A 26,904-nucleotide genomic window follows, 5' to 3' on the forward strand; every position below is an offset into this window, starting at 1 on the left:
GTTTTGTCTTGTGTGAACTGTCAGTAGATATGAAAAGCCATCTGAGTTTTCATGTGTAGCTTAACACTGTTGTAGTGTTGGTTTAAGGACAGTGCCAGTGACAGTGACAGGGATATTTTGCGTGGGTTAAAGCTATATGGAGAAATCAGAACTCAGCAAATGCTTTTGGTATCTCATCAAAAGAAAATTGGGGGTAACCATGCATTTTTCAGAGATAATTTAGCTTGAATTTAGGAAAAAGTCCCATACATTGCTTTAAATTTTGGCTCTTTTTAGAGATATTATTGCTTAATTATCTCTGAAAAATGCATGGTTACCCCTAATTTTCGTTTTGGATTCCAATAGGCCTTGCTAAGATATGTTTTTCCCGTATAGTCATAAACAGCACAAAAATACTTCGGTATTAGTAGGCACCATCCTTAAAATAACCTCAAATGTGGACTGTCTCACTTTCAAACTGATTTATACAGCGATTTTGTCAATAGTCTTCTTTTTTTCCAAAGGTCCCCCATCACCCAGGGCTACAGCACTGCACCATTATCGACCTCAGTTTTTACAGGATAACAGCAATTCTCAGCCATCTGGAAAACCACTGCATCCCTGCCAGCGGCAAAACAACAACTTAAGGGAGTTAAAGTTATTTGGCCACTTCAGTAAAGTACAGATTCCAGAACCCGTTCCTGGTAACAGCATTGAATTGACAGAATCTGGTGTACGGCACATGAACAGGCTGAAGCTTCCCTCTGGCACCAGGAGGCGTGTCATCAAGAACAGGGTCAAGCCCAAGAAGTTTGGTTTGCCTGTAAGTCCTGTGAAAAGGAACAGCTTTGCTGGTCACATGGAAGATAAAGATGCCTACTTCAACAGAGCAGTCATGGAGGATGGTGACACCAACATGGTTGACAACATGGATGGCCTTGAACACCAACCAGTGCTGCCCCCTTCAAGAGTGAGCAGACCCAGGCAGTCTAGTGCAGGACGTCCAGGTGTTGGCGGCTTTTTGTTACGTGGTCGTGGTTCAGGAGGAAGGCGGTTTGTTGGTCGGGGTGCTAGAGGAAGCGTAAAAAGAAAAGCTCCTGGATTGTCAGTTGCATCACGTGGCCCATCTCACTTCACCAGCATTGGGAGTCAATTGCCACAGGCATGTATTGCACTTTGTGTCAGTCAAGATTTAATTTGTAACAAAAGATCCATTGCAGTTACAAAAAAAATGTTTACATAATTGGCAACGTGGCAGCACTTCCCATATGAAACAGTGTACCATGAATGTTAAGAGGACTTCGCACCGACCATTTTTACCATAAGCTATTTATCATTCATCTTCACCAACTATAGCTATTGTGAGTAGAGGTGTAAGAGTGAAAAGTCTGAGAATGCTTTGTTTCGGAAACTGCAGTTACAGAAAATCCCAGCAACATGCTGTAAAATAAGGTTAATCTTAAACCATCTTTTAGATTAATTTGTGTGAAAACGTTTTAGCATTAATTAGCTTTGAGGATAATGAAGGCAACTTGAAAAACTAATCCAACAAGAGCTTACCCTTTATAACTGCTTTATTCTCTACTGAATAGCAAACATTTTCAAGTGGATTAAACAGTCCATCCATTGGACCTAAACAGTCTTCTTTCAACCATCTGGAGGCTTCATTCAATCAGGGCAGTAATGACAGTTGGGCCGATAGTGGTGATGAAAATGGACTGCATGATACATACCCTAAGTGGATGCAGGTACAGCTCCTTTCTGGGAGTATAATACATTTTAGAATGCTATATTGCGGGGTTTGTGATTTTCCTTAGAGTGCAGTATATATTCTGATGTTCTGTTTAGTCATGGTAAATCATTTTAATTTGTTTTTAGGAGGCATTTTTTGGCAAAGACTTGTTGGACACTTTAGGAAGAGATAAGAGATCAAAGCATGGCGGCAAAACACCATCAACTCCTTCTGAAGATGAAGACAGGGCTAATCAAGACCCATTTACAGCAAGGCAGGGTTCCATGCACCAAGAACAACAGTCTTCATTTGCTGGCACAGGGCAAGTCCCATATCAAATGGTGTCTGGTGAAGAACAGCAGCATCCTCAACACTCAAGGCAGGCGCTTCAACAGCCAGGATACCCTCGAGGTGGTCACAGCACATCACAGAAACACCACTCTAATCTGGGTTTAAGTGGGCAAGACCTGTAAGTTGATAACCTACCCACACTTGTAAAAATATGCAGCAGAGGTTATTATCTAGGCCGGCAGGGGTAAGCCCAATTGAGGTTTACCCATTTTCAATCTATTCCATAAATCCAGATGTCCAGACACTGCAGTCACGAGACTTCCAGTTGTAGTCAGTAATCTACAATAAATATTAATGTAAGGAAAATGTTGTCACAGACGTTTCTTGCCCAACCTGGTACACTTTTGTTTTAAATCACATTTTGTATTTATTGGTTAAAGACAAAATTACTGACTTTCTTGTGCTAGCAACCAACAAAACAAAATTAACGTGGATTACATGCACTTGGAACTTAGGGCATAAAATATTTCCCACATTGTCTTGTTTGGTTTAGAAAATTTCTACCTTTCTTTTGGTTCATGAACGTTTAGGGCAGATACTCTTTACCCTTTTGCATAATGTATGTTTTCCAGTACAAAGCAGGTCGGAGATAAGCGAACCAAAACATGTTTATGATGTGTTGGCACAAAACAATACATATCCTGAACTGTGTAAACTACCTAGCTTGCAGTGTTGTGTTGTTCGTATTTTACTGTTGATTTTGAATAGCCTGAAATAGCCTAAAATATTGCCTCAAAAAATCTTTGTATGTACGTAACAGATTTAACACTGCATAGAAAAAGCTTTGTGCAGTATTCACCGAATTGTAGTATGTCAGCTTTTTTGTGGAATAGAAGTGTTAATTACCCTCTTCTTTGATGATTCCTGTGACCAGAGAGATGATGTATACTAAAATTGTGTGTTTATTATCAGTTGGCAGCAGCCGCAGCAGTCTGCTGGGACAGATCCATTTCCATCACATGCACTGAACCTGCCAGAGGAAGTTCCTAACCCTGATGCACTGTACCGCTCACTGGATATGCTGACTGAGGATTTGCAGACTGGAGGACAGAATGATTGTCACTCGGCAAATAGAGGTAAGTGTTGTTTTGATCGGTTATTTCATGGACCAGCTCTTTGTGTTGTTGCTGTGAGAAGCAACTATGAATATTATTGCAGGGTATTGTGTGCACAAGCCTTAACCTAGTGTACAATCTTCTGTACTGGTAGTCTTCAACCCTTTAATTGGGTAATCAGTGTTTTGTGTCTTAAAGGGAACCTCCACCCTTATAACAAATTGATGTTAAACTGTTGGAAATGAGGTCTGAATTTCAAGGTGTAGTGGAGATAGCATTCTAGTGTTCTAAAAATTGGATGTAATTATCACTCATTCGCATTTAAATTCCCCATGCTTTGCCTTTGCTATTTTATTACTATTTGTTGCAAGATTAAGGCGAGAGAATTAGGTCAAGGGCAAGTTTGACTTGCATGCACATTTAGTTTGCTTTGTGTTTACACAGGACTTTCCCAATCCAATTCCCAACATCTTCCACCGACGGTTACCAGCCAACCCCATGTACCTCCTGCAGGATCTGCATGGAATCAAGCACAGCCCCGTCCACAGGGGAATGATCTGGACATGCTAGACGCCGGAGATATCTTACCTCATGTTGATGGCCAAGAAGTGGAGGAAATCTTTGCTGGTATCGAAAGAGAGATGACCAACAGGGTGTTCAACTTTTTGGACAGTGAAATTGACAATGATGTGGCCACCACTCAGGAGCAGTTTCCTCCACCAGCTTCTAACGCAGCACCTAGTCATGGTGTCAGCTATCAAGCTAGTCAACACCCCATTGGTGCCTATGGCCAAGGTGTAGCCAATCATGCCTACAATTCTGGTACTCCGCATTTCCAAGGTGTACCTAGTGGGTCAGGGTATCAGCAGGGACCACAGAACCACCTGGAAGGGTTTTCCAATTCTGTCGTCCAGGGTCACCTTGGATTCAGCCAAAACAGTACATTTTCAAGACCCGGAGAAATTGATTTGGATGACTTTCCTAGGGAGCGGCGCAGACCTCCCAGCCCTCGAGTTGATCCACTGAAACAGCAGCAGAAATGGGAAGAGGATGAGAAACTTGGTGCCATGGCAACTATATCACCAGTTCTTTATGCCAACTTGGAGCACACCAGCCTGAAGCAGGAGTATCCTGGTGAGAATATAAATGTGCTTTAAGAGATAATTCAATTTTAATAAAGTGTAATTTAACAGGTAGTGGCGGAAACCGCATTATCCAAAGAAAGTGACAAAATAATGAGACAACTGATTAACAAAGCTATCACAATTCTGCCTGTTGAAAGGAAACCTAGCACTTTTACAAAGCAGTGCAGTTCTGTCTGTATCCAAGTGCACCTTTTCTGCTCATTGTGTTATGTGGAGCTGAAAGAACTGTATGGACTCAGTCACAAATGAACATGATAGAGTCCATTTTAAGTATTTCTGTTGTGGAGTTCCAAAACAAGACGTCATAAGGTTGTCACAGCATAAATTTGGTGATCATTGTGTCAAACCTACAGCCAATTGAATATTGATATGTTGCAAAACGGGTGTATTTTGTTTCTTGAACATTGCTTTGCTAGGGAGTTTCTGTTTCTGATGTAACATAGTTATAGTGTATGGTTATTACAAACTTATTACAAGTGTTTTTTAAGTTGTATCAATTAACATTTGAACAACTGCTATTATCTATGGCTTACAAGAAAATATGTCCTTTTGCATCCTATCTTTGTTTTTCCCCTCCCAGCAGAGTGTACATCATATTTAACATTGTCTGGTCAGTGTGTCTGCTAGGGTTCAGTAAATATAATTTAGTGAGTAACCACTCACTAGTGTGCAGTGTTGTACCTCTATCAGTATGGAGTGAGGTGTTGGATCATGGAGGATTGTTTGATTCGTGAAGTTACCAAAGTTTTAATTTCAACAAGTTGATTTAGTTTAAAAATTGTTTTCAGACTGGACTAACAGGTACAGAGCAATAGCAAGATTGTGGAGAAAACTGTCAGTTGAGCAAAGGGATCCCTATCGGGTAAGGTTACACCATATAAACCAACTCATTATGAAAAGGGATTTCTGCAGTTGCGATATTTTTAATTTATCAACACTGTATCATGGTTCTTCCTTGACTCAAAACTTTAAGTCTACAAGTTCTTAACTCTTTACTTTCACCAGTTGAGTTGAAGCTGTTGAGCAGCAAATTAGTTTAAAGCTGGCGCAACCTGGATCTTTGGAAATGGACCTACTCAAGTCATGCTTCTCTGACAGTGTGGTGTGAATGATTTTTATTCGTTCAAAAGTTGCCATTATAAAAACAAAAGGTTGCATAGTCTTTTTCCCCTCCCCATTTTCTTCTTTCTCGTTTCGTCTCAATTTTACATCATTCTGACCCTTCCTGGAGCCATAAAACCCATGATTTGGTGTCGTATCGAGACAAATGCTCAAGTTTCATTGTCCACCTTTTCATAATGTGGGTAGAGGGTACAAAAGTTATTTCATGAAAACAAAATATTACTGCAGCCTTACACGCTACATATATTTGTTTCCAGCTGAAGGCAAGGGACAACCGTGTTAGATTAAAAGATCAAAGCAAAAAGGTAAGTGCTCCATTGTCATTTTGATCATGATTTGAATAAGTGTTTCTGTAAGGCCATTTTTATTTCAAAATAATACCGGTAGTGCACTTGCCTATATCCCTTGACCAATATCTGACCGTGTCAGTGTTACTGCTCACTTCTTAACAGATTGTACTGGATTCGGATAACGATTTAGCAGTTTACAGTTGAGTGTGGAAAGTAATTTGTGTTTGCTTTTCTATGTGATTGGTTGACAAAACTTGTGTCACTCTCTAAACCAATGAGTTAAACAAAATGTTATCAATTCCAACTTGTTCGTATGTATTTCCCATGCTTGGCGTTGGTTACATTAATTGTCTTTGAGTCCAGATTTGTTCACTGTGCCATTTACGTCTGTTGTGATTGTTCAGAGTAATTACTTTGACGTTGGTTTTGCAACACTCATTATTTTATTGCTTAAAGCCCTCCAATTTCCTCTTTAAGGCAATCAAGTGTTCTGGCTGGTACACTGTTCAGTGGAAAAAACATCAACCGATATTTAACGAAGACTGAGATAGTTAATCTAGTTTTTGTACAGCCCTTCTTTTTTATCGAAGGGTGCCATTCTGTAAGGAGTTACTTACTGGTGCTTTTGTTTTAGTTGATTGCAAAAAATGAAGACAAGTCAAAGACAGAGTCTCAGAAACCACTGCATGTTAACCAGCAGCAACAGCGACCATTACAACAGCCATTACCAGTACAGCAGCAACTGCAGCCACAGCAATCCCAGAAACCTCAACGCGATCAGCCGCCTCAGCAACAGATGTTGCAGTCTGTGCAAGACCCACATCAAGGCCATCAACATGAGCAGCTTGCACCTTCAGTTTCTATTCACACTGTTGTGGACAATGTTCCTGTCACTAGTGTCATACCAGTACCACTTACACCTACCACACCTGTAAGATCAGTTACTCCATTGACACCTGGTACTCCTGGAGCCCTGACACCAACCACGCCAACAGCACCAACATTTCCCCATGGTCCGGTTTTGAGCCACCCACCGATGGGACCAGGCATTCCAGCACCTGTGACAAACCATCCCCCATCAGGTAAAACTGTGAGTAGCAAAGGTAAGAAATCAAAGGAGGAGAAGGAAAGGGAAAAAGAAATGAGGAAGCAACGGCTACGGATTCAACAGGAACAGGAACGCCAGTGGAAAATTCTTCAGCAAAAAAGAGCTTTGGAACAACAGCGTCAACAGCAGCAACAGCAACAGGAAAACGTTCTCCTTAGAGCAGAGCTCAAAAAGCAACAGCAGGCAAAAGGAGCGAAGACAGGTGAAGAACAAAAGAAAAAACGTTTACCCAAGGGTAGCAAGCGATCATCTTCACAGGCGGCTAAAGACCCAGAACAGTCTATTGAACAAGCAGCAATTCCAAGTCCCAGTTTACTGGAAGAGAAATCTGAAGGGTCCCCTAAAAGTGCTCAAACCACAGTACAGCAGCCAGTTCTACCTGTTGGTGGTGCTTCATTTTCTGCTGCACCCAGAGCTAATGCTAATGCTCTTGCATCATCTAGTGTTCAATATCAGAGTGAAACCTCATTGGAACTGTTGCCTCAATGTGATGGACAAAGGAATGGATTGTTAGAGGAAAGGGAAGGCGATCAAAGCATAGTGAACTCCAACCATGAAATTCTTACATCAACTCAGTCTGTGAGAGCAGAAACTAACCATCAGTATCAGGGAACGTCTGTTTGGCAAAACGACCCCATGGAAGAGATGGCACACCACGCAAGCGAAGCTTGGGAACAATTGCAAGGTCACAGTCAACTGGAACTTCAAAACCAACCTAATAACCACAACTCACAGGCACATGAAGCTGCAAGACCAAATTTGTGGGGCCATGAAGACCTGCAACCTGAAGCCATTCAAGATCGTTTGGCCAGTGACAACATGCAAGGCAGCACCCCATTGCTTGAGCAACATGTGAGGCCCAATCAAGAATGTCTTCAAGCTGAACAAGCCCCTCCTGGTAGCAGAAGTGCTCAGGAGCAAGTAGTGTTTCATGGTGATAGACAGCAGTCTTGGTTACCAAGATCTCATCCCCATCCCTCTGGAATACCAACAACACAGCCAGCAATGCAAAGCCAGCAGCCTAGTAGAGAGAGTGGGCAAATCGTACAGCAACCTTCCATCTCTGATCCCCTGCAGGCAGTTCCTTTTGCATCACAGCACGAAGTGGCATTGAATTCCTCCGACAAACATCAGCAGCAAGGTGTGGAAGTGCACCAGCCTTCTCAGCAAATTCCAGTGATGCATTGGCAAGAAGAGCTGTCTCAAGTTCGTGCACAGGTAGCAGCTGCCCATGACCTTCATCCAGCTCAGTCAGTTGCTCCACCTTCAGTGCCTCCTCCCCCTCCTCCACCACCACCTTTGCCAGCATCCCAACAACAGCAGTCTGCCTCATTACATCCGTTCGACATTAGTACAGGATGGCCACAACAAGGCCAGGTACCACCCCCGCATGTACTGCCACAGTCAGTGGTTGCATTCCCTCAACAACCTCAAAAACCAGGAATACCACAAATATCATTCCAGCCTATGCAGCAACCTCCAAACCAGATTCCACCTAATCAGCATTCTAGCCTCCCCATTTCAAGTCAGCCACAGGAAAACCAGATGATACAACCACAACAGCAGCAAGATGTGGCTCAGAGGCAACAAAGGGAACAGCTCATACGAGCTCAACAACAGCAGTTTATCCAGATGCTCCAACACCAACAGGTATTGCAGAAGCAGCAGCAGCAACAACAGCAGCAACATCAGCAGCAACAAACTGCTGCCATTCAGCCAGGTTTTGCTCGGGCAAGATTTAATCCAGTCGTGAACACAAAAGATATGCCTGAAATTGACACCGAAGAAGAGCATCAGGAAAGGCTGCGGTTCCTTTACCGCCAACGACAAGCACAAAAGCAGCAACAGATCCATGCTCAGCTTATGCAGCAGGCTTGGATCCAGCAGCAACTTACTAATGGTGGTGGTCAAGGAGTGATGCCACCAGCTGTTGTACCAGTGGATATTTCCAACCCTCAGATGATGCAACAGCTTGCTGCTCAGCAGATACGTCCCCAGATGCCAGACTTGACACAGCAGCAACTCTTTGCTGAGTACCAAAGGCGGCTTCAACAGCGCCAGGACTTAGGCCAACAAACAGTGCAGTATGACAAAGTCCTGCACGAATTGCAACAACAACAAGGAATTCCAGGGGGTGGTGGTACTCATGCTGGAGGCCCCTTTGTTGAAGTTACACAGCAAAGGTTTGCCTTAAGGCAACCTACTCCCATGGTTCAACCTGGTTTGAAACCTATCATGCCTCTTGGACTTGATGGACATTTTGTGGGTCAACAGCAACAGTTGTACAAGATGCAGTTGCAGCAACAGATGATAATGATGCAACAGCAGACAAATGAACCACCTCCGAAGGACACTCTTCAAGCGAGTCCTGCAACAGGAAAGGTTGACATCGTGAAAGGGAATGGTGAAGTCAGTGCAAATTCCGAAAGTGATGGGTTGCAGAAGTCTGTGTCTCCAGCACAGTGTGATGCTGTGTGTGATACACAAGGGAACGTTAACAGTTCTGTGGAAGAATTGACACAGCCATGTATAAAGCCTGAAACTGTAGTACAGCAACCTGACTTAAAAGTTGATAGTGTGAACGGGTTTTCAAGTGAAGCGCTAACCTCTTTCCCTTCTGAAGATGAGAAAGTTAAGAAAGAAGATAATTACAAGAAAGACCATTCAACAAGTGAACTTGATGCTGGACAAGAGAGTAGGATAACTTTGGAAGGCAAAGGGAGTACCAGTGGACAAGACAAAGATGGTGTGGATCCTCTAGACACCACTGTCGTTAAAGAAGGATGTGATAAAAGACAAGCTGAAACTACTCATGCTAATGATAAGGAGAGAGACAAGGATACTGCTGAACACGTTGCTGAACATCAAGCAGAAGAAAACATGATTGGTGATATTGGTAATGAGAAGGCTAGTGAGTCAGCAGAAGCGATTTCAAGTGCAAGCAATACTTCATCTGGTGCTTCAAGAGATGTTGAGTGCAAAGTAGGAGCTAATATTGAGGGACGCTGTGGGGATGAATATCGGGTAGGCACTGAAACACAAGTAAGAAAACCTGACACTGAAGACACTTTGAAGAACACAGGGGAGAGAAATAAGGTAAAGGCAGAATCGGATGTTCAAAATGTGAAACGCCCATGTAAACCACAAGAATATCATGACATCAACCAGGTCGCTGCTCAGCCACACCATGCAGCCAGTCAAGGGATGCCAGCCCCTCCCCCGCAGCTTCAGCATTTCCACAGAGATGTGAACCTCCCTTCTAAAACAGAAGCATATCATGAAATGAGCCAAGTCCCTGCTCAGGCACATCATGCACCCACCCAAGGGCCGCCAGTCCCTGCTCCCCAGCCTCAGCATTTTGTGATGCAGCAGCAGTTTATGGGACTGCAGCAGCAGTTCCTGCAAATGGAACAGCAGAGACAGGTTCTTGTCCAGCAGTACCAACAGCTGCAGCAGCAACTACACCAGGCAGGAGGACAGGACCCTGGGCTGGCATCTCAGGTCATGGCTGTGCAGTCTCAAGGACAGGCTCTACAGCAACAAATGGTTCAAGTCCATCAACAGATGCAGCTGCTCCAGCAGCAGTTCGCTGTGCAACAGCAACAGCAACAACAACAACAGCCACAGGTTCAGCAGTGGCCACAGCAAGGTCATCTGATGGGGGTGCAGCCAGGTGGTTTTACTGTTAGACCTGGGGTGGTGGGAATGCAACATCCTTTGCAGGCTGCTCTTCCTCTGCCAGACAAGGTGAGATGTTTCTCATGACATCACCGGTACATATTTCTCCGTTGTATCTTTATAAGCAAATTGTTGTTACTTTATGGGTCAAGGCGTCGGTTTTTAATGCTCTGGGTGAGTAGATTCATTGGGAACATCACAAGTCAGCTGTCACAGTTTATAGAAATGTGTCAGGTGTGAACAAGGCTAATTGTGTTATATTTGGTACTCTTTTTCTTTTAGGTACTTACCTATTAGTTATAAGGCAAGGTTGTCAATGGTCAGTGCCTTGATTTTGCAAGTTTGTGTATGTAATCACTTATGTGGTTGTTTTTTTTTTTTAAACCAGGTTCTTGAAGAAAAACCCAAACAACGCAGATCTAGAAGTAAGAGCAAAGACACGCCACCTCCTGGACAGCAAAATTCAGGAATGGATTGGCAACCTCCTAAGGGAAAGCAGACAAAATCGCGGTCAAGAAAGAGTAAAAAGTCAGACGCGAACGCTGACCCTGATCTTGAACGACAACAGCAGATGCTTCAGCAGCAGTTGTACCAGCAGATGGAACAAAGGCATCGCTTGATACAGCAGAAACAGGGCGTTATTGTTGAACAGGGACAACAGCCTGGTCAGCAACCTCCAATCCCACTAAACCAACATATGGTTGATAACCCTGGCTTATTGGCTCAACCACCTGTAGATGTGTCTAATCCAATGCGACCTTTGTCACACACTCCAGAACTGTCACAACGACCCCCATCAAGACCAGATTCCCAAATCAGTTTGCCTCTTGGAGCTCCAGGTCCTCAGATGCCCCTTCCACCCAGCACACAGATACCTCCAGGGTATCCACAAACTAGTGACCAAGGCTCCTTTTCTCAAAGGTTCCCAACACCTGAGCACTACCTTCAGCAATTCGGCCAACACCCGATGCACCCACAGAGACAACCAACTGTACAGTATGTAGCCGAAGCCAACAACCCCTTCAGTGACAAGTTTCAAGGTCTGCAAAGCAGAGGGAGAGGCAGGGGAGGGGCAAGGAAGAAGTCTGGTGCCAAGAAAGCAGGGAAGTCCTCTGCCAAGAAGGCAGTACAACCAGCACCTTCAAGTGACGCTCACCAGCAGCAACAGCAACAGCAGCAGCAGCAGCTGCAGCAAGTGAATGTTGTTCTGCAGGAACCAGCTTCCCCATGGCATGACCCCACTCCATCACCAGTAGCACATGGTATAAAGCATGAGCAGGTGGAAGCTGAGGGAGTTGTTCCTGAATCATTGCAAGTGCAGAATAATACAGAGCACACTGATCCTCATACCACTGTACCACTTGAAACTCCTAAAGAAAGTAAAGACAACAACGATGCTTTGGTACAGGAGGGGAAATCTGGGAAGAGCAATTCATCAGAACCATTCATCGAGCCTTGCTCTTTCATTTCTTCCAACGAGAAAGGTAGCAGCAATTCCCCGCCCTCAGGGGAACCTAAACACGATATTAGTGTGGCTGAGGAGAGTAAAAGTGACACTGCAGCTCCTGTGGAACAGGAGGCTAACGAGTCTGCTGGAAAGAATAAAGGGCCATGTAATGGCACTGGATTAGAAGCATTGCAAAAGCTCGAGTCTATGGTGGCAGACATGGCGAATGAAGAAGAAGCCTGTAAAGAGCTGGAGAAGCAGAGTGAATTGGAAAGGTTACAGTTGCAGCTGGATGAGGATGACTTCGATCCCGAGATGGATAAGATGTACGAAGGAGATTTCATGGAAGATACTCCTTTTGAACGAAGTTTAGTCTCTCCTAACAAGACTGTGAACAATGGATCTCAGGCTAACTCAGTGGCCTCTCTCGAGTGCCACGAAGAGAGTCTTATTTCACCACTACTTGAAGAGTCAGAGAAGAGGAAAGACCGTCAAAAGTTCTTTGCAGAAACGTTGTACAATGATTCAGTTTCAGTGGAAAAGAAAGTTCCAGATGTGTGTCGAAGAGAACCTGCAAGTGAACAGCAGAGCAAGGAGCAGACTTCAGTGACACCTTCCGCTGCCACTGATCCTATTCCAACTTCGGTTACTGTGTACAATACTTTAAACCCAAATGCTGCAGAGTCGGTTGCCCATGTGATCAACAGTGGCTTTGCAGAAGCTGATCAAAGCAAGCACATTGAAGAGTCTCTAGAGGAAAACCTTGGAGATAGCACGCAAAATCCAAGAGAGGAGATGAACTCTCAGGAAGCGGTAGAAAAGCAGACACCTCAAGGGTCTGCAAGCGCTCAAAACTGTCCCGAAAAACTAGAGCAGGGATGTGAGACAGGCCAACCTGAATCATTTGCTAGTCAAACATTTGAGAGTACTGCCGGTGAGCTCACCCAGGCTAAAGACCAGCCAGACCAGCCTACGAAAAGAACAATCCTTGCACCCGTAACTCCAGTTGTTAGACCTGTAGTAAATAATGGGAATGGAAGCTTCCCTTTAACTCAAGAAGGTACAAATCATCAGCAGACACCTGACATTCATGATTTTGTAAACAGTGTTCGTAGAGACGTTTGTCAAGCCCTTCCGCAGCAAACTGATGAAGGTTTAGCGAGCTGTATTGCACCAGAAGCTGTGCATGAAACAGTCAGTCAGATCCCAACGTCTTTAAATTGTCCTCAGCTTGTCCAGCTGCAGGAAACAACTCCAACAATCCCTACTCTTCCAGTACAACGTGAGAAGCCTGTCAAGACACCCAAACAGCCCAGTAGAACCAAGAATCAACACCCTCTCTCGGACACAGCCGCAAAGAAGAAGCCCCTTCCAAAGGAGGAAGACCCTATCAAAAAACAGCTGCAGGAGCTGCGCAGGCAGGAGTATGAGCGAAAGAAACGCGAATACGAGGAGCAACAGAAGAAGAAACGCGCGCTGCAGATGAAACTCCGCATCGAGAAACAACTGATCAGAGAGCAGAGAAAGCGACAGCGGATTTACATGAACACAAGCAATCGGAGTAAGCAGAAAACAGAGGTCAGGAACAATGTTCCATCCTTGAAGATATCCACACCTAGCATCACGCACAAGGAGATCAAGCCTGCTGCTCCTCTATCTCTCTGTGAACCCAAGTTGCTGTTGACTCATGCGTTGTCACATCCGTATGGAAGTAGGCCTTTCAATGGGCAGTGTCTCTTAAAAGGAAACTTTGGCTCTGCAAAAGTTGATGGAATAGTTGACTATTATTCACAGTTTCCAACCTCTGAGGTGGATATTGTGGTAGGACACCCACCGACCCCTCCGTCATCTCTGCCACCCTCCCCTGGGTTGCACCAACAAAAGAACGATTCTTCTGGAAAGCCTCTTGTGAATGGCGATGCTTCACTGGAGGAGCGTGAACGCACTGAAGCACTTGCTATGTCCAAAGCACACGGTCAGGACAATGAGTTTCCAGCCAAGCGAGCTCGGTTCATGGCCAGTGTGGACTCTGCCAGAGGAAACGTCAGTGTTCCTCCATCAATGCCCACTCCACCATTGTCTGATTCAGCGGCTACTGTCAACGATCGTCTTGCTGGAAAACAACTCTCTTACGTTCATGCAGATACGAACGGTAAAGAATCGAACAGTAATTCTCTTTCCTCATCGCCTGAAACGGTTCAGTACATTGCATCTTCCTCTCCAGAGTCGGACGCCCTCAACAGAGTGCACACACCTAAATTCTCCGCGTTGTTACATCGTGACAGCACAGACTCGCCTGTATTCCCAGCGGTGACCATAAAACGCGAGAAAGTGGAACACTATCTAGAGAATGGAGTATCTCGGTCTTGTGCAGGGGCCTGTAGTAGTGTTTCGGATACCCACATTTTACAGTCCAATTGCAAACTAGAAGGATGTCATGGCTCGAGAGTAGAGAACGATTCGGACGATCTGGATAATATTCACGTAACACTGACGCTTTCACCAACATCAGAGCAAAGAGTTACGGATACTGTGGCATCAGTTGCGGACCTTATCGGCTGCTCTCCCCCCAGACACTCGGACATTGTTATTGAGCCATCTGGGAAAACTGTGGCTTCCACAGGCTATCTAATGCCCCACTCGTTGACAACCGGGGACAAGCTGACTAGTTCAATTGCTCCTATGGCTCATACCTCGTCAGACATCTATCAAAAATCTCCTTTTCCGTGTTCTCAGATAAACTTGTCATCTACCGAGGACAGCGCTTCAAGGAAAAAGCCTGAGGGGCCGTACTGTCGGCACTGCGACGTGTTAATAATAGGTATTGGTGTAAAACGCAAACCAGATGATAAAGAAGGGACGGAAAAACCAACAACGATAGAATCAAGTGAAATAGACACTGAGAGTGCGGATTATAAAATCTACAGAGTTAACGTAGAGGCAGGAGACTGTACGGGAGACATATTTTGCTCGGACGCTTGCTTAAAGCAGTATTTTGCACATGTAGGATCAGAGTGTTCGTCACTGACACAGGAACCTAAATCAGAGCTCAATGCTTTACAGCCTTGTGTGGATGTGTTAGTTTCATCTGAAGGTCAGACCAGTGTTGGGGCCGGCAATGTAACATCACTTAATGAAACTGATACTCGGGGAGGTGTAATAGCCGATGGATTATCGCCCGCGGCGTTACGCAAAATTCGAAATCCAAGCTGGAAGGAAGAAGAGGATGATGAGGTGAGAACTTGCTTTGTTTTTGTACGAGTTAATTATGGCCCAGTGAAAACGAAAATGAGAATCTTCGTTGTTTGGTGAGCTTTTTGGAAAGCGCGTTTGTTGTGTCGTATACTTGAATTTGCCGCTGCATATTTTCTCCTAGTTTTGTTGCATCTGTCTTCAAATGCCGTAATAAACCAAGTTCCGAAAGAAACATGGCTTTGGGTCTTAGCAGTGTTATACTAGCTACTTTCAGATCGCCGGAATGTTTTCTGTTTATGTCACGATTCAACTAGTTAGTGCAATAATAGTACAATTTTACTTTAAAAAAAATAATGGATCTGTTTTGTTGTTGTTGTTTTTCTCAATGAAGACAAACACACGAGTGTTTGCCCAGCTGGTTGTTTTCTTTCCAGTTGGTACTCCTTCTGGTGATTGAGGTTATTTCCCCTTAGTCTTAGATAGTTGCTTTCTGATCTTCACGGTATTATGGAATTTAATTAGAGGAAAAGTTCGGTTAGAGAAACGGTGTTCCAAGAATGTCTTGGCAGTTAGGACGGGTCATATTTTCATCTTCATGGCCAGCTTGATTTGCTAGATCCCTTCATAATAGTTTCAACTTAATCTGTGTATAGGCAAAGAACTGCAAGCGCCAGCGTCGGTTACGATGGAAAAGATGGCAACAGAGTGAAGCAGCTAAAGGTGACAACAAACAGCGGCTGGAACTTTCACCTGAAGAAATAGCCCAGGTACGTGAAACAGCGATTCTAGCGGTCGATTCACTGACCTCGGAATAAGAATCAACGGAATGCTAAACGAGCACTTTTGCACTTGTAATAACTGCCAACACAGTTTCTTTTTAATTAAGGTATTTTGGATCCATTCGCAATCCACACCGTCAGGAATTTATGGAATATAGTGGATGTAACGTCCACTAAAACCGTTCAAAGAAGAAATAGTTATATAAAACTTTTGGTGTTTCTGGTGGTTGCTAGGCCTTCCTTTGGTTGTCCATGGACGTTTCACACGACGTTCGTAATTACATCTTCTCTGTGCGTTTTATTTATTTCCAGCTTCTGGCGAAACATGGCGCTCTGAAGCCAAGTTCAGATCTGGCGGATGACAAGAGGTTATGTACGCTGTGTGGTGAGACTGGCGATGGAGATAACAACACTTCAGCTCGGTTAGTGAACATAACATTGCTTTTATACGTCACACAATTTCTCCTTGCTTGTCGACAACATTGATTAGGACACCATTTTCGGAATAAAAACTGTCGGAACTAGTTGACTGAACGCTTTAAACATACCACCATTTGCGCTAAAATGATGGTCACGCTGTGCAAATGCAAATTAACTTTCAGCCTTTCAAAAACTGTTTTTTTTTTTTCCACAGGCTGTTGAATCTGGACGTGGACGTGTGGGTTCACCTCAACTGTGCGCTTTGGTCTCTGGAGGTTTACGAAACGTTAAACGGCGCCCTTATGAACGTGGATGTGGCTGTGAAGCGAGGAATTGTAACGGTAAGCTCAGCTTTTTCCTGCTTTCGGTACGCTTAACTTATTTTCGCTTTTTGACGCCAGTTTGAAGTAGCGCGAGGTCCCCGCGCGTGGTTACTTCGATTATCCGTGAAGGATATCTTGCTCCTCTGTTCCACTACCACATCGTTTTTGTCATGTAAGAAAAGAAAAAGACGTAAAATTTGACTGCTTATTACACTTATTACACTATTAAATCCAGAGATCGCATGTGCAAGGGCCGCTCTGACCTGACTCGGCCACCTTGTTACTCTTGTTCTCTAGCGTTGTTTGTTGAGAATACAACAAATAAAAAATCGCTCGCACATTTTGTGCTGTATGGCCACTCGTGTTGTTTTGATAATTCTCAAAGTGCACTTGCTTACGGCTTGTGTCATTTTGGAACTATAGTTAATTTTGCTTCGGACGAAATGCTCCTTTAACGTATCGACTTAATTGTTTACTCTTGGCAGAACTGTGTGGTGTGTTTCAAAAGAGGCGCAACTGTGTCGTGTAACCAGAAGATTGGCGTGACCAAGATCGGCTGTCCGAATAATTTCCACTTCACGTGCGCTATCACTCACGGATGTTTGTTCTTCAAGGACAAGGTAAGCTGGTAACAATTTTTTTACGGTTGCATCTGTTACTGGAATTCCGACTAAAGACAAAATCGGGGTAAAAGCAAATTCAAACCAGACTTAGTTGCGACAACGTAAAGAAACGCTTGGAAGCCTCCACAACCTGCGATGATTTGTTTGTGAAGTGTAAGCATTGTTTTTTCCTCATTATTAGACGATGCTGTGCCACGAGCACAGACCGGACGTCTCAGCTTTGCAGGACCTTGTGCTGTCGTCTTATGCTGTGTATCGGAAGGTTTACGTTAACAGGGACGAGATCCAGCAGATCGCCAGGTAAGACGCGCGGTTTTCACGTGCATATATGTTTATTCCAGATGGCAGTCCGTCATGCATTGTTCTATACTTGTCACGCTTAATTCGTTGCCTTCCTTTTTCCCGCCAGTATGTTACGTCATAATCAGGAGACCAGTGACAAGCCTCAGACATTACGTGTAGGAAGCCTGGTAGTTAAATCCTTGGGACAGCTTCTGCCTCATCAGCTGCAGTCATTCCACACAAGGGACGCAGTTTATCCGGTCAGTGGTTACTTATAAAACCAACATGCGTGGTTGCGTTGCCCGCTATTAGTTTCCTCTGAAATAAGTCTGTGAAGCCTTCAGATTATTCGATTTACTATGTCAGATCATAGTGGTTTTACCCAGCTGCTGTATAAATCCTGACTCAGAGAGGTTTTTGATTTAGCGTCGTCAAACCAAAACCAAAGTGATTTCTCTGGCCTTCACAACACAGTGAACAAACCAGCTCGAAGCAAATACATACAATCGACCAAAGGAGCGGGCAAACGCTTCCGAGCAAGTCACAATTGATTTTAGTCTTGCTTCCCATTGGTTGAAAAACTGGCGGGAGTTTTGCCAACCAATCACAGCGCACCACAAAACAGCAAAACCAAAGCCGGCAAACGCGAATTACTTTCGACTCTGAATTGAAAACTGCTCAAAACCATTGCAATACTTATCAATACCTGTGCGCTTTCATGGGTTGCTATTTTCAGGGGAAGTCAAGCCATTCTGCGTCTGCGCGTGTTTAGTTTATATCTGTAGCGGTTTTGAAGATTACTGTTTGATGCCAATCGAATGACACTTACTACAACGATTGGAAACAATCCAAAATTTTCTTGTTTTTTTTTTTTTTGAGGGAGTGGCGTCTGCCTTTTTTGCTTGAATGTATATGCTTAAAAGTAAGATCAGCATATGTTTTTTCTAAAGCCCGCTTTGTGTTCTCTCTTGGCCGAACAGGTGGGGTTCAAGACAGTGCGTTTCTACTGGAGCATGCACTCTGTGCATCGCCGCTGTAAATATCACTGTACGGTCGAAGATGCTGAAGGTATCCCTAGTTTTACCATCAGAGTGGAGGACGTGGAACACAAGGAGGAACTTGTGTTTAGAGGAAAAACGCCAAGAGGTAACGAAAAGTTGCTTTTTCACATGTTATTTTTGTGGAAAATTACATAACGTTTTATGTCTTTCCAATAGATGTCTGGCAGCAGATTCTTGTTCCGATTTTGAACAAGAGGAAAGAGGCGGGACTCATCAACTTGTTCCCACGATACATCACGGGAGAGGTAAGCAAGAAAAGAACAGTAACCTTAACAAAACAATAATCCCTTTCTCTCGTCGGATGTTTCGCGAAGAGTGAAACTGGCTGTCAAACGCCTGTTTGGTCACCTATACTGTACATCTATGACCACTACGTGAAAGGTTAGATGAGAGAGATGGGACAGCAAGTCTCACTGCTTCATGAACTTTATGTATCGCACAGAATCAATAGGAACGTAAAACACAGGGCCTTGGTTCTTTCTGTGTAAAAACTGTTGTTTTAGAACATTTTCGTAACAATTCCTTTGGCTTTTAGTAAAAAAACAAACAAAAACAAACAAACAAACAAACAAGCAAACAAACAAAAAAAGCCTTTCGGTTGGGTCATTTTCTTGACGTTGCTACCTTTTCTGCATCTTTCTCCAGGATTTGTTTGGTTTGACAGAACAATTTGTGCTGCGGATCATAGAGTCGGTAAGTATTTGTGGTTCTTTATTCATGCACAACACTGATGTGCGGTGCGGTTGGTTGTCGATTGCTCCTTGTCTTAAAAATACCACGAGTTTTGGCAACAAACAGCGATAGAAGAAAAGCAATGGAAAACAAAAGTGAATAGTATAACCTGGAGTGAGACCAGGGTGTTGTGTATCGTGGTTGAGTGTCCATAGTCAAGCCTTTGTGTGTTTTCTGTGTTAGATGCCCGGTGTGGACCAGATGCAGGGATACAACATGCGCTACGGACCCTCGCCTATCATGGAGCTACCTCTGGCAGTTAACCCCACGGGCAGCGCCAGGTCTGAGCCCCTTCTGAGAATGCACTTTCGGAGCGCTAGGTACGTTTCTATTGATCTTATTCAACTCCTTATGGTCACATGATCACAGCACTGTCGAAAGGGCGCCATGTGAGTGTGTTAAATTTTTCGTCTCTACAGAGCACGCGCCTTGCGATCAGCCACGAGTTCTGGGCCAGTCTTGTCCCCCGCGGCTACAGTTAGCGCGGGAAACGTAGACGAATCATCAAGTCTGTACCTCAAACAGTTTGTGTACTCCAAGGCTGCACAGTACCGCAAGCTTAAGACAGAGTGGAAAACAAACGTGTTCTTGGGAAGGTCCAACATCCAGGTGAGTGGCGGTGAGATGTGAATTGAGAGATGGTATTGCTCACGAGAGTCCTACTGTACATTATACACCATCTTATTCCAGAAGCTTGTTTTCTTATTTGACTGATAGCCGGGCGTGTGGGGTTCCTTACACATCCAGTGGGTGAAGAGCAAATAAACGTTCCAATTTTTCAGCCTTAAGAGAGTTTGCTGCTCAATAGCTTTCATGTAAACTATCAAACTGAAAATAAAGCATTCCATCCTCATAGTGAAATGTAAGAACCACCGTGTACGGCGAAATAAACAATATCGCAAGGTTAGTTTTCTTTTACTGAAGTGTCCACGCGGCGAACAATAAGAGATTACCAGGTCCGCGTCTTGAAGTTTACAATCTAATACGTTTTGTTTTGTTCAGGGCTTGGGTCTGTTTGCCAACAAGGATATGGACGGGGTAAGTTGTCTCGCTTGTCCTTTGTGTGTGTGTTTTTCGCGTTGTGGGGGGGGGGGGGGGGAGGGAGTGGGAAGTGGGGGGGGGGGATGCGTGTGATGAAAAATTTCCGTCTGTCTGTTGCCGGTGATTCTGAGTTTTCTTTGTTTCGCGTTGTTTGCAGGGGAGTATGGTGATCGAGTACATTGGTTCCATTATTCGAAACGAAGTGGCGAACAGAAGAGAGCAAATTTATGAGAAACAGGTTAGTTTCATATTTCTTTTGTGTACTAAAGAGATTCAAGTGCCACCTACAAATTCTTTCCAAATCTGCATTCGTGTAGGTTGGCAACGCTGGAGGCTAGATCTCTAATATTCGCAATTCTCTAATATTTCAATAGTGAAATTCCATTCCTTTTAACACTAGTCCACTATGATGTAGTCTCCGGTTTAAGGTGGCCGAAGACAGTGTGCGCGCGCTTTACAGCTTCTTTTACTGATGCTATTAAGCGCGCGCTAGGGTTGTGGTAGGCAAATACGGCGGTCGATAAAGTGATCCCTCAGTTTCACATGAAATGGATAATAAAGTTAAGTTTTGATCCTGAATAACTAAGTTTCTCGTTTCTGGACTCTTTTTCTTTTCTTTCCGAGCAAAAAAGTCATTCACCAAGACCTTTTGCATGCTTTTCATCTTTGCCATGAAACCCAATTAAAGCCACGCATGCGCATTTGACCAAAAAATTGTGACTGGCTGTTTTCGTGGAAATGAACTGTTTTCTAAGGAACCGCTCATTAGAATTTCGTGACATTTGGCATGAAAATAGTTCCCTAAAAGCGTAACTCGCCTACAAAGAGAAACATAGATCTAACAGAGGGTATCTTCACAAAACCTTGAAATGCAAAATCAATATTTACAGGAGATTTCTCTGTTAAAATTTTATGAAAGTAGTGCAACTGTGTCTGTGTTTTGTGAGTTTTTCTATGTACAAAAAATGGAAAAAAAATCTAATGAGTACATTTTCTAAAAATAAAGGAAACGTACTATTTTTGGACGTTTAATAGTTCGCTGCGTTGCCATGGAAACGGTACTTAGCTCAACAAGACGTACGAAAATACATTCCTTCTTAGTTAATCTTACACCATACCAATTTTGGGCGTCCAGAAGTACATAGTTTTCAAATAACGTCTTCTAACACCTGTACACCAAAAAACTGTATTCGGCCACCTTATCAAGTGCAATACACTAAACGCAAAAGTTGTCCCAAGGGGAGGAAGAGGAGGACCGCCGGGCCCTTTGGTTTCCTGAACGTTTGTTGTAGACGCTCAGACCCGAAGCATTCTTAGGTTGACAGTTTTATTTCTTGTTGCAGAATCGCGGTGTGTACATGTTCAGAATCGACTCTGATGCTGTGATCGACGCTACAATGGCTGGTGGACCAGCGCGATACATCAACCACTCGTGCAGTGTAAGTTTTGACATTAGAGAGATTAAGCACTTGACCATGTTTACTCTACATTTGCCACTCGCTGTTTTCAGTTTCTCTGAAAAATTGAGTAGTTTTGCGTTAGCTTCAGAGGCGAGAATTATCTTGCACTATTTTCATCTGAGCACTCATTTTTTCAAGAAAATATAAACGTGCATCTCATGTTTGCCGTATACGTGATGCTTAATCTCTCTATTTTCCACCAATCTTCGGCGCGGAGTCTCCAACTTCGTTTGTTGATCATAGAAGCCATCTCAACTAAAAACCGTCTGGTCAAGAAACCGATCAGAAAACGGTGTAAAAGATGACTGGTTTACCCCATCCCGCTCTTTGATATCAAGGTTCAACTTACAAATCTGCTTTTCGTTCTTTTTCGTTTTTAGCCCAACTGCGTTGCTGAAGTGGTGACGTTCGAGAAGGAGCAGAAAATTATCATTATTTCAAACAGGAAAGTTGAGAAGGGAGAAGAGGTACGCAAACGTTTATTTCCCCAACTGAAATATTTTAAGCGTTTGGAGAGGACACGTCGGTGAATTTGTCTGACCATTCGACCGCAAAGCACTAGAAATTCCAGTTGGCAAGTGAACTGGAACTATTTCGGAAACTGTGGTATAGCTCTAGAGTCCTCGCTCGATATCCCTTAAACGAAAAAACCGACCAAGTTGAGAGTTTTGGAAATTAAGAATGCCAAACATTTTTTTTGCGTGTAGATAACGAAATATGGGCCCTTCATGCTGGGTCTTTCGGAAAGCCGGCTAACCGTTTTGTTGACCCAAATTTCAGTTTGTGTGATGTTCTACGCGCAGTCCTTGTTGGTCCAATGGATGGTGCCGCCAAAAGCGCAAAGGCTGCACCAAAAGCCAGTGTAATTATTTTTTATTTGGGTGTTCTCCCGTATTTTGTAAATAATCGAGTTCAGCTGTGTTCTTTTCGTGAGCCTGTTTATGGGCCACTTTTCTTCCCAGGAAGCTAGCGCACTTGTGTTAAGCACCTCGCGAATGCACGGAGCCGCCTCCACCAGTCTGCAAAGCATAGCACGTTCACGCGCGAGTATTGTTCGCGGAGGTTTGCGCACTCGTCAACTAACTTGATGAAAACAGCCTCTACTGACTTAAGAATTCAGACGACACTTTCATTGATATTTCTTTTGGAATTGCGAACATACACCGACCTCCCGGGCTACTGAAGTGTAGCCACCTGCACGCGTCAGTACACGCGTGTGCAGCCGAATGCCTTTACACGCGCGAGATCTCGTCGAGTTCTCTCCTACTCTGCAGACTGGCGCGTCCACAAAACTCGCTCAGAAGTGTTCGGCAGTAGGATTGCAAACGCCTCCTTTCCCATGTTTACATCTACGCTGAAAAGAGTGATATCAGCACAAATTTTCTTTCTTTCTGTACGATAAACATTCATGGTCATCTGTAAATGGTTTGAACCCTGGATTCATGTCACAAGTGAAGTACGTAAATTATGATCATCTGGGTTAGTGTAGTCCTGGTCCCAGTTGTTCAAAGAGCGGATAGCTTTATCCACTGGATAACTCGCTATCCAGCGGGGCAAATATACTCCAACCAATGCTTTTGGTAAGTTTTCCACACAATCCCATTCTTAAATTGACATATGCTTCTAATCTATTCACAAGTTATAGGACTATCGAGAAAATCTTGCACACATTTTATCTGCTGGATAGCGAACTATCCAGTGGATAAAATTATCCGCCCTTTGAGCAACTGGGGCCTGAGAAGGATTATTTGAGGACCTTTGAGGTGACATTGACTGACATTCATGTTACAACTCTTTTCTTGCAGCTCACTTACGACTACAAGTTTGACTTCGAAGATGAAGAAAACAAGATTCCATGTTTGTGCGGCGCACTTAACTGCCGAAAATGGATGAATTAAGACCAGGAAATACGCACAGTTTTTCACTGCAATTTATTTAATCGTTATTTATTTAACGCGAATGCTCTACACTTTTTGGCCGGTACAAATCCAGAATTTTCTTACACATAAACACAGCAAGAAATATTATATTATCTGATGTATAATTAATCATGTTTTAGTTCGCTTTTTTTCTCCAGTTCGTAGAGGTCAATTTGTCATGTCAGACATTTCACATAGGAATAAGTACATTTCATTCGGAAATATTGAATTCGCTAGGTTTTTGTTTCTTCTTTGCTTATTGTAAAGTGTCATGATAGTCTCGAAATATGTCCAGAGTTTTTAAAAATTTTACACGCACCAAATGCGTGTCTCATCAAATGTAGTGTATATAATGCTTTATTGGCTGAAGTGAGGTTTTATTGAATACGGAGAATAAATAAAATATGCATATTGTGGTTACAATTTTCAGTAAGTGCAGTTAGAGAATTTCTTTGTGCTTAACCTGTTGGATGAATCTTCTCTTGTGGCTCCAGTAGTATTATAAACGAAGGAAGCAATTAATCCTTCTTTGTTATAAACGTCTTGAACTTGGCGTCAGGAAAGCGTGCTATTTACGTTAATTAGAAGCGAGCATTTATTAGATCCTCTAGGTAGCTCAGTAAGAGGGAGCTCGTTATGGTTTGGCGGGGAAACTAGTTTCAGAAACAATGTGTTGTTTTCAAAACACGAACATGTTAATTCCAAAGTCCGTGAACTGTATTCTGGACTTAACTGAATTTCGTAGGAAAAAAATCTACCAGTTAAGTTTTTAGCGGGTGGGTTTGTAAATTACCGCCCCCTCTTTTAACATATAAACGCTTATAAGTGAATGAGCGAGTGGGAGGGGTAGTACTCTCCGCGCATTTGATCCGTATTTTTGAATCGCACGACTCAGAGTTGACAAATTGATCTGGTTGTTCTCCTGCCGCGCGCGGACGGTCCCTCGTAACTCAGTTATCCTAATTTGAAATGGTCCGAGTATTTTAAGTTCATTCATATCGGTGTTAGGAGGCTTCGTGCTGATGATTTTGTTGGTGGCGAAAAGCAAACGAAACCAGCTCTTCGCGCAACAAAGGATTGGACTTGTGATAAGAACTGCTAAAAACTGGTGTTATTTGGCGGCTTATGTAAAGGAGGGACAAGCGCGGCACTCGAAAAACATGTCTTGGTCGTGTGCAGGTGTTAGTGCAAAAATGATCGAGCGATATTTGGCGTTCCATAATCTGGGCGCCATATTGACGAAAGGAGATGTTGTGGAAGACAAGTTGTCGCCACACATTTATCTCGATTATTTTTGACAAAACAAATGACAAAGGTGGCAGAAATGTTGTCTTGGCAATTGTTGTTTTGTTGTAAGTAATTAATTAGGCAGTTCTACTTCTTGGACTGTGAACATAACAACATCGAGGACATCTTCGTTTGCATTTGTCAGGGAACGGCTTTGCTGTGTTCTCACGGCAGGGTATCAACACAGTCGAACAATGGACGCCACGTTGGAAGTACTGCATTTTTATTTTGTTCCGCTCAACTGTCCGCTCAAGAGAGGTGTTAATGAGCAAGCGGATCGACACTTGATGTGTCAAAGGTGTGCGCCTATGGGAGGTTTGACTGTGTTTTATATCGGCCATACATTTTTATTACATGTATCCGTGTTCGAACTTGTGTTGATACAGGAAACCATCTGCTAGAAACATCTCGTATGAATACCGATTTAAGTTTCCCTTGCTACAGCGAGCTGCAAAATAGTTTTTATGCTCGCGCGGTTTTTGCTTCTTTTTTAAACTTTAACAAAACGTGTTTACGGTTGAACTCCATCAAATTTTTATGTTCCTCAGTGGACGCCTTTGTGTGATTTAGTGTAGTCACCTGCAGCTAGATTGAAACACAAATATCACAATTCACTTCTTATCACAAAGTCGAAATGAAAATGAAAATCATCCTTTTCGACAAAAAGGCGTATGTCTAAGCAGCAAAATTTGTTGAAAGATTTCCCCGACCACTACTTGAGTATCGACCTCGCTAGTACCGGCGGCAGGCTTTCTCTTGCGTGATTGTCCTCGAAAACACGCGAAATACTATTTCCTATTCAACCTGCGAACATCTGGCTTTACTCTTCTTTTTCGTTTAACCGAAGATTTTAACCGCGGGCGATGCTACTTTGTATTCTTTCAGTTTTGGCACACTCTCCGTGCCTACTTAAAATGTCAATACTAATAAAAGTAATATAATTGTTTTTGTTGTTGCACTTGTCCAATTGCTAAGAGTAAAATGTTTGGAGCGGTTTTATTTGGCGAATTTGGAGTTTTGCATGAAATCAGGTTTTTTTTTCTTTTTTTTTTTTTTGTGGCTCAGGGAGACTGATATTTTCCGAGTTTGTGCGAAACAATAACAATATGCTTTTATTTTAACAAAAACTCAACAACTTACAGGTTCATATTTTGAAATTAGATGCAATAAATTTTCACAAAAATGCTTCTACGGGTACACAATTTTTTCTGAATCTTAAAAAAATATTCCCTGCAGCATGTTGCACTTTTTCTCAGGGCTGCTGTTGTGTTTCATTTTTTATCCGAAGTGACAGCGAGTTAGTTTGTTTTTTTGCGGTGCCACTTCTCTTTTCAATACCCCTCAGGAAATCCAAGACAATCACATGCTGGAAATTCAATGCTTTTATTTGCGGTTGGTAAACTCGTAGAAAGAAAACTACCTTTGAAACCGTGACATGTACCTGCCTCTAGCCTAACACCTTGGACCGATCCAGGTCGCGCTCTTTCACTTTAGGACAGCGAGTGGTCCTGTACTTACTTTGCACATAAGCCGGAAGGAGGGGGGTAAGGAACGTTTGCGCAACATTTTACTCTTATTAGTCGTGGTCACGCTACACAATTTCAGCTGGGGAAAAATCATTTACCTTGGGCAAAGTCACTCGTGTAAATAAAAGGCCATACCGGTGAAGTCAACATCTGGGTTTCTCTTATACAAATTTAAATTTCACATCCGCGTAATGGAAGTTTTGGCAGGTAAATAGACTCGCTGACAGCACTATGCTCGAAGGTAAAGCCTATCAAAGAGAAGTTTTCTTCTTGTAAGTTTCCTGCTACTTCTCAAGTGCGAGTAGTATTCTTTTAAATCTTCTCTTTTTTGTCTTGGAAACAACACCAT

At 43.3% G+C, this 26,904-nt stretch overlaps 1 protein-coding gene across 3 annotated transcripts in view; it reads left to right on the forward strand.

Moving 5' to 3' along the window:
• Positions 1-24,165, forward strand: part of LOC146459425 (histone-lysine N-methyltransferase 2C-like) — a 40,861-nt gene extending 16,696 nt beyond the window's left edge. For all 3 annotated transcript variants that reach the window (XM_085089634.1, XM_085089635.1, XM_085089637.1), the window contains exons 18-42: positions 504-1,141; positions 1,572-1,727; positions 1,858-2,180; positions 2,975-3,138; positions 3,562-4,251; positions 5,051-5,124; positions 5,642-5,689; positions 6,309-10,529; positions 10,849-15,141; positions 15,756-15,869; positions 16,194-16,303; positions 16,516-16,642; positions 17,110-17,244; positions 17,429-17,547; positions 17,657-17,789; positions 18,510-18,675; positions 18,747-18,835; positions 19,236-19,283; positions 19,506-19,642; positions 19,742-19,931; positions 20,325-20,360; positions 20,521-20,601; positions 21,707-21,802; positions 22,204-22,290; positions 23,629-24,165. In XM_085089634.1, the coding sequence (XP_084945760.1) occupies positions 504-1,141; positions 1,572-1,727; positions 1,858-2,180; positions 2,975-3,138; positions 3,562-4,251; positions 5,051-5,124; positions 5,642-5,689; positions 6,309-10,529; positions 10,849-15,141; positions 15,756-15,869; positions 16,194-16,303; positions 16,516-16,642; positions 17,110-17,244; positions 17,429-17,547; positions 17,657-17,789; positions 18,510-18,675; positions 18,747-18,835; positions 19,236-19,283; positions 19,506-19,642; positions 19,742-19,931; positions 20,325-20,360; positions 20,521-20,601; positions 21,707-21,802; positions 22,204-22,290; positions 23,629-23,721 (12,368 nt within the window). In that variant the 3' untranslated portion in view covers positions 23,722-24,165. The remainder of the gene's footprint in view (positions 1-503; positions 1,142-1,571; positions 1,728-1,857; positions 2,181-2,974; positions 3,139-3,561; positions 4,252-5,050; positions 5,125-5,641; positions 5,690-6,308; positions 10,530-10,848; positions 15,142-15,755; positions 15,870-16,193; positions 16,304-16,515; positions 16,643-17,109; positions 17,245-17,428; positions 17,548-17,656; positions 17,790-18,509; positions 18,676-18,746; positions 18,836-19,235; positions 19,284-19,505; positions 19,643-19,741; positions 19,932-20,324; positions 20,361-20,520; positions 20,602-21,706; positions 21,803-22,203; positions 22,291-23,628) is intronic.
• The last annotated feature ends 2,739 nt before the right edge of the window (positions 24,166-26,904 follow it).

The sequence above is a fragment of the Pavona decussata genome, unplaced genomic scaffold, assembly GCF_977016875.1.
Source record: "Pavona decussata unplaced genomic scaffold, jaPavDecu1.1 SCAFFOLD_219, whole genome shotgun sequence".
NCBI lineage: Eukaryota > Metazoa > Cnidaria > Anthozoa > Scleractinia > Agariciidae > Pavona > Pavona decussata.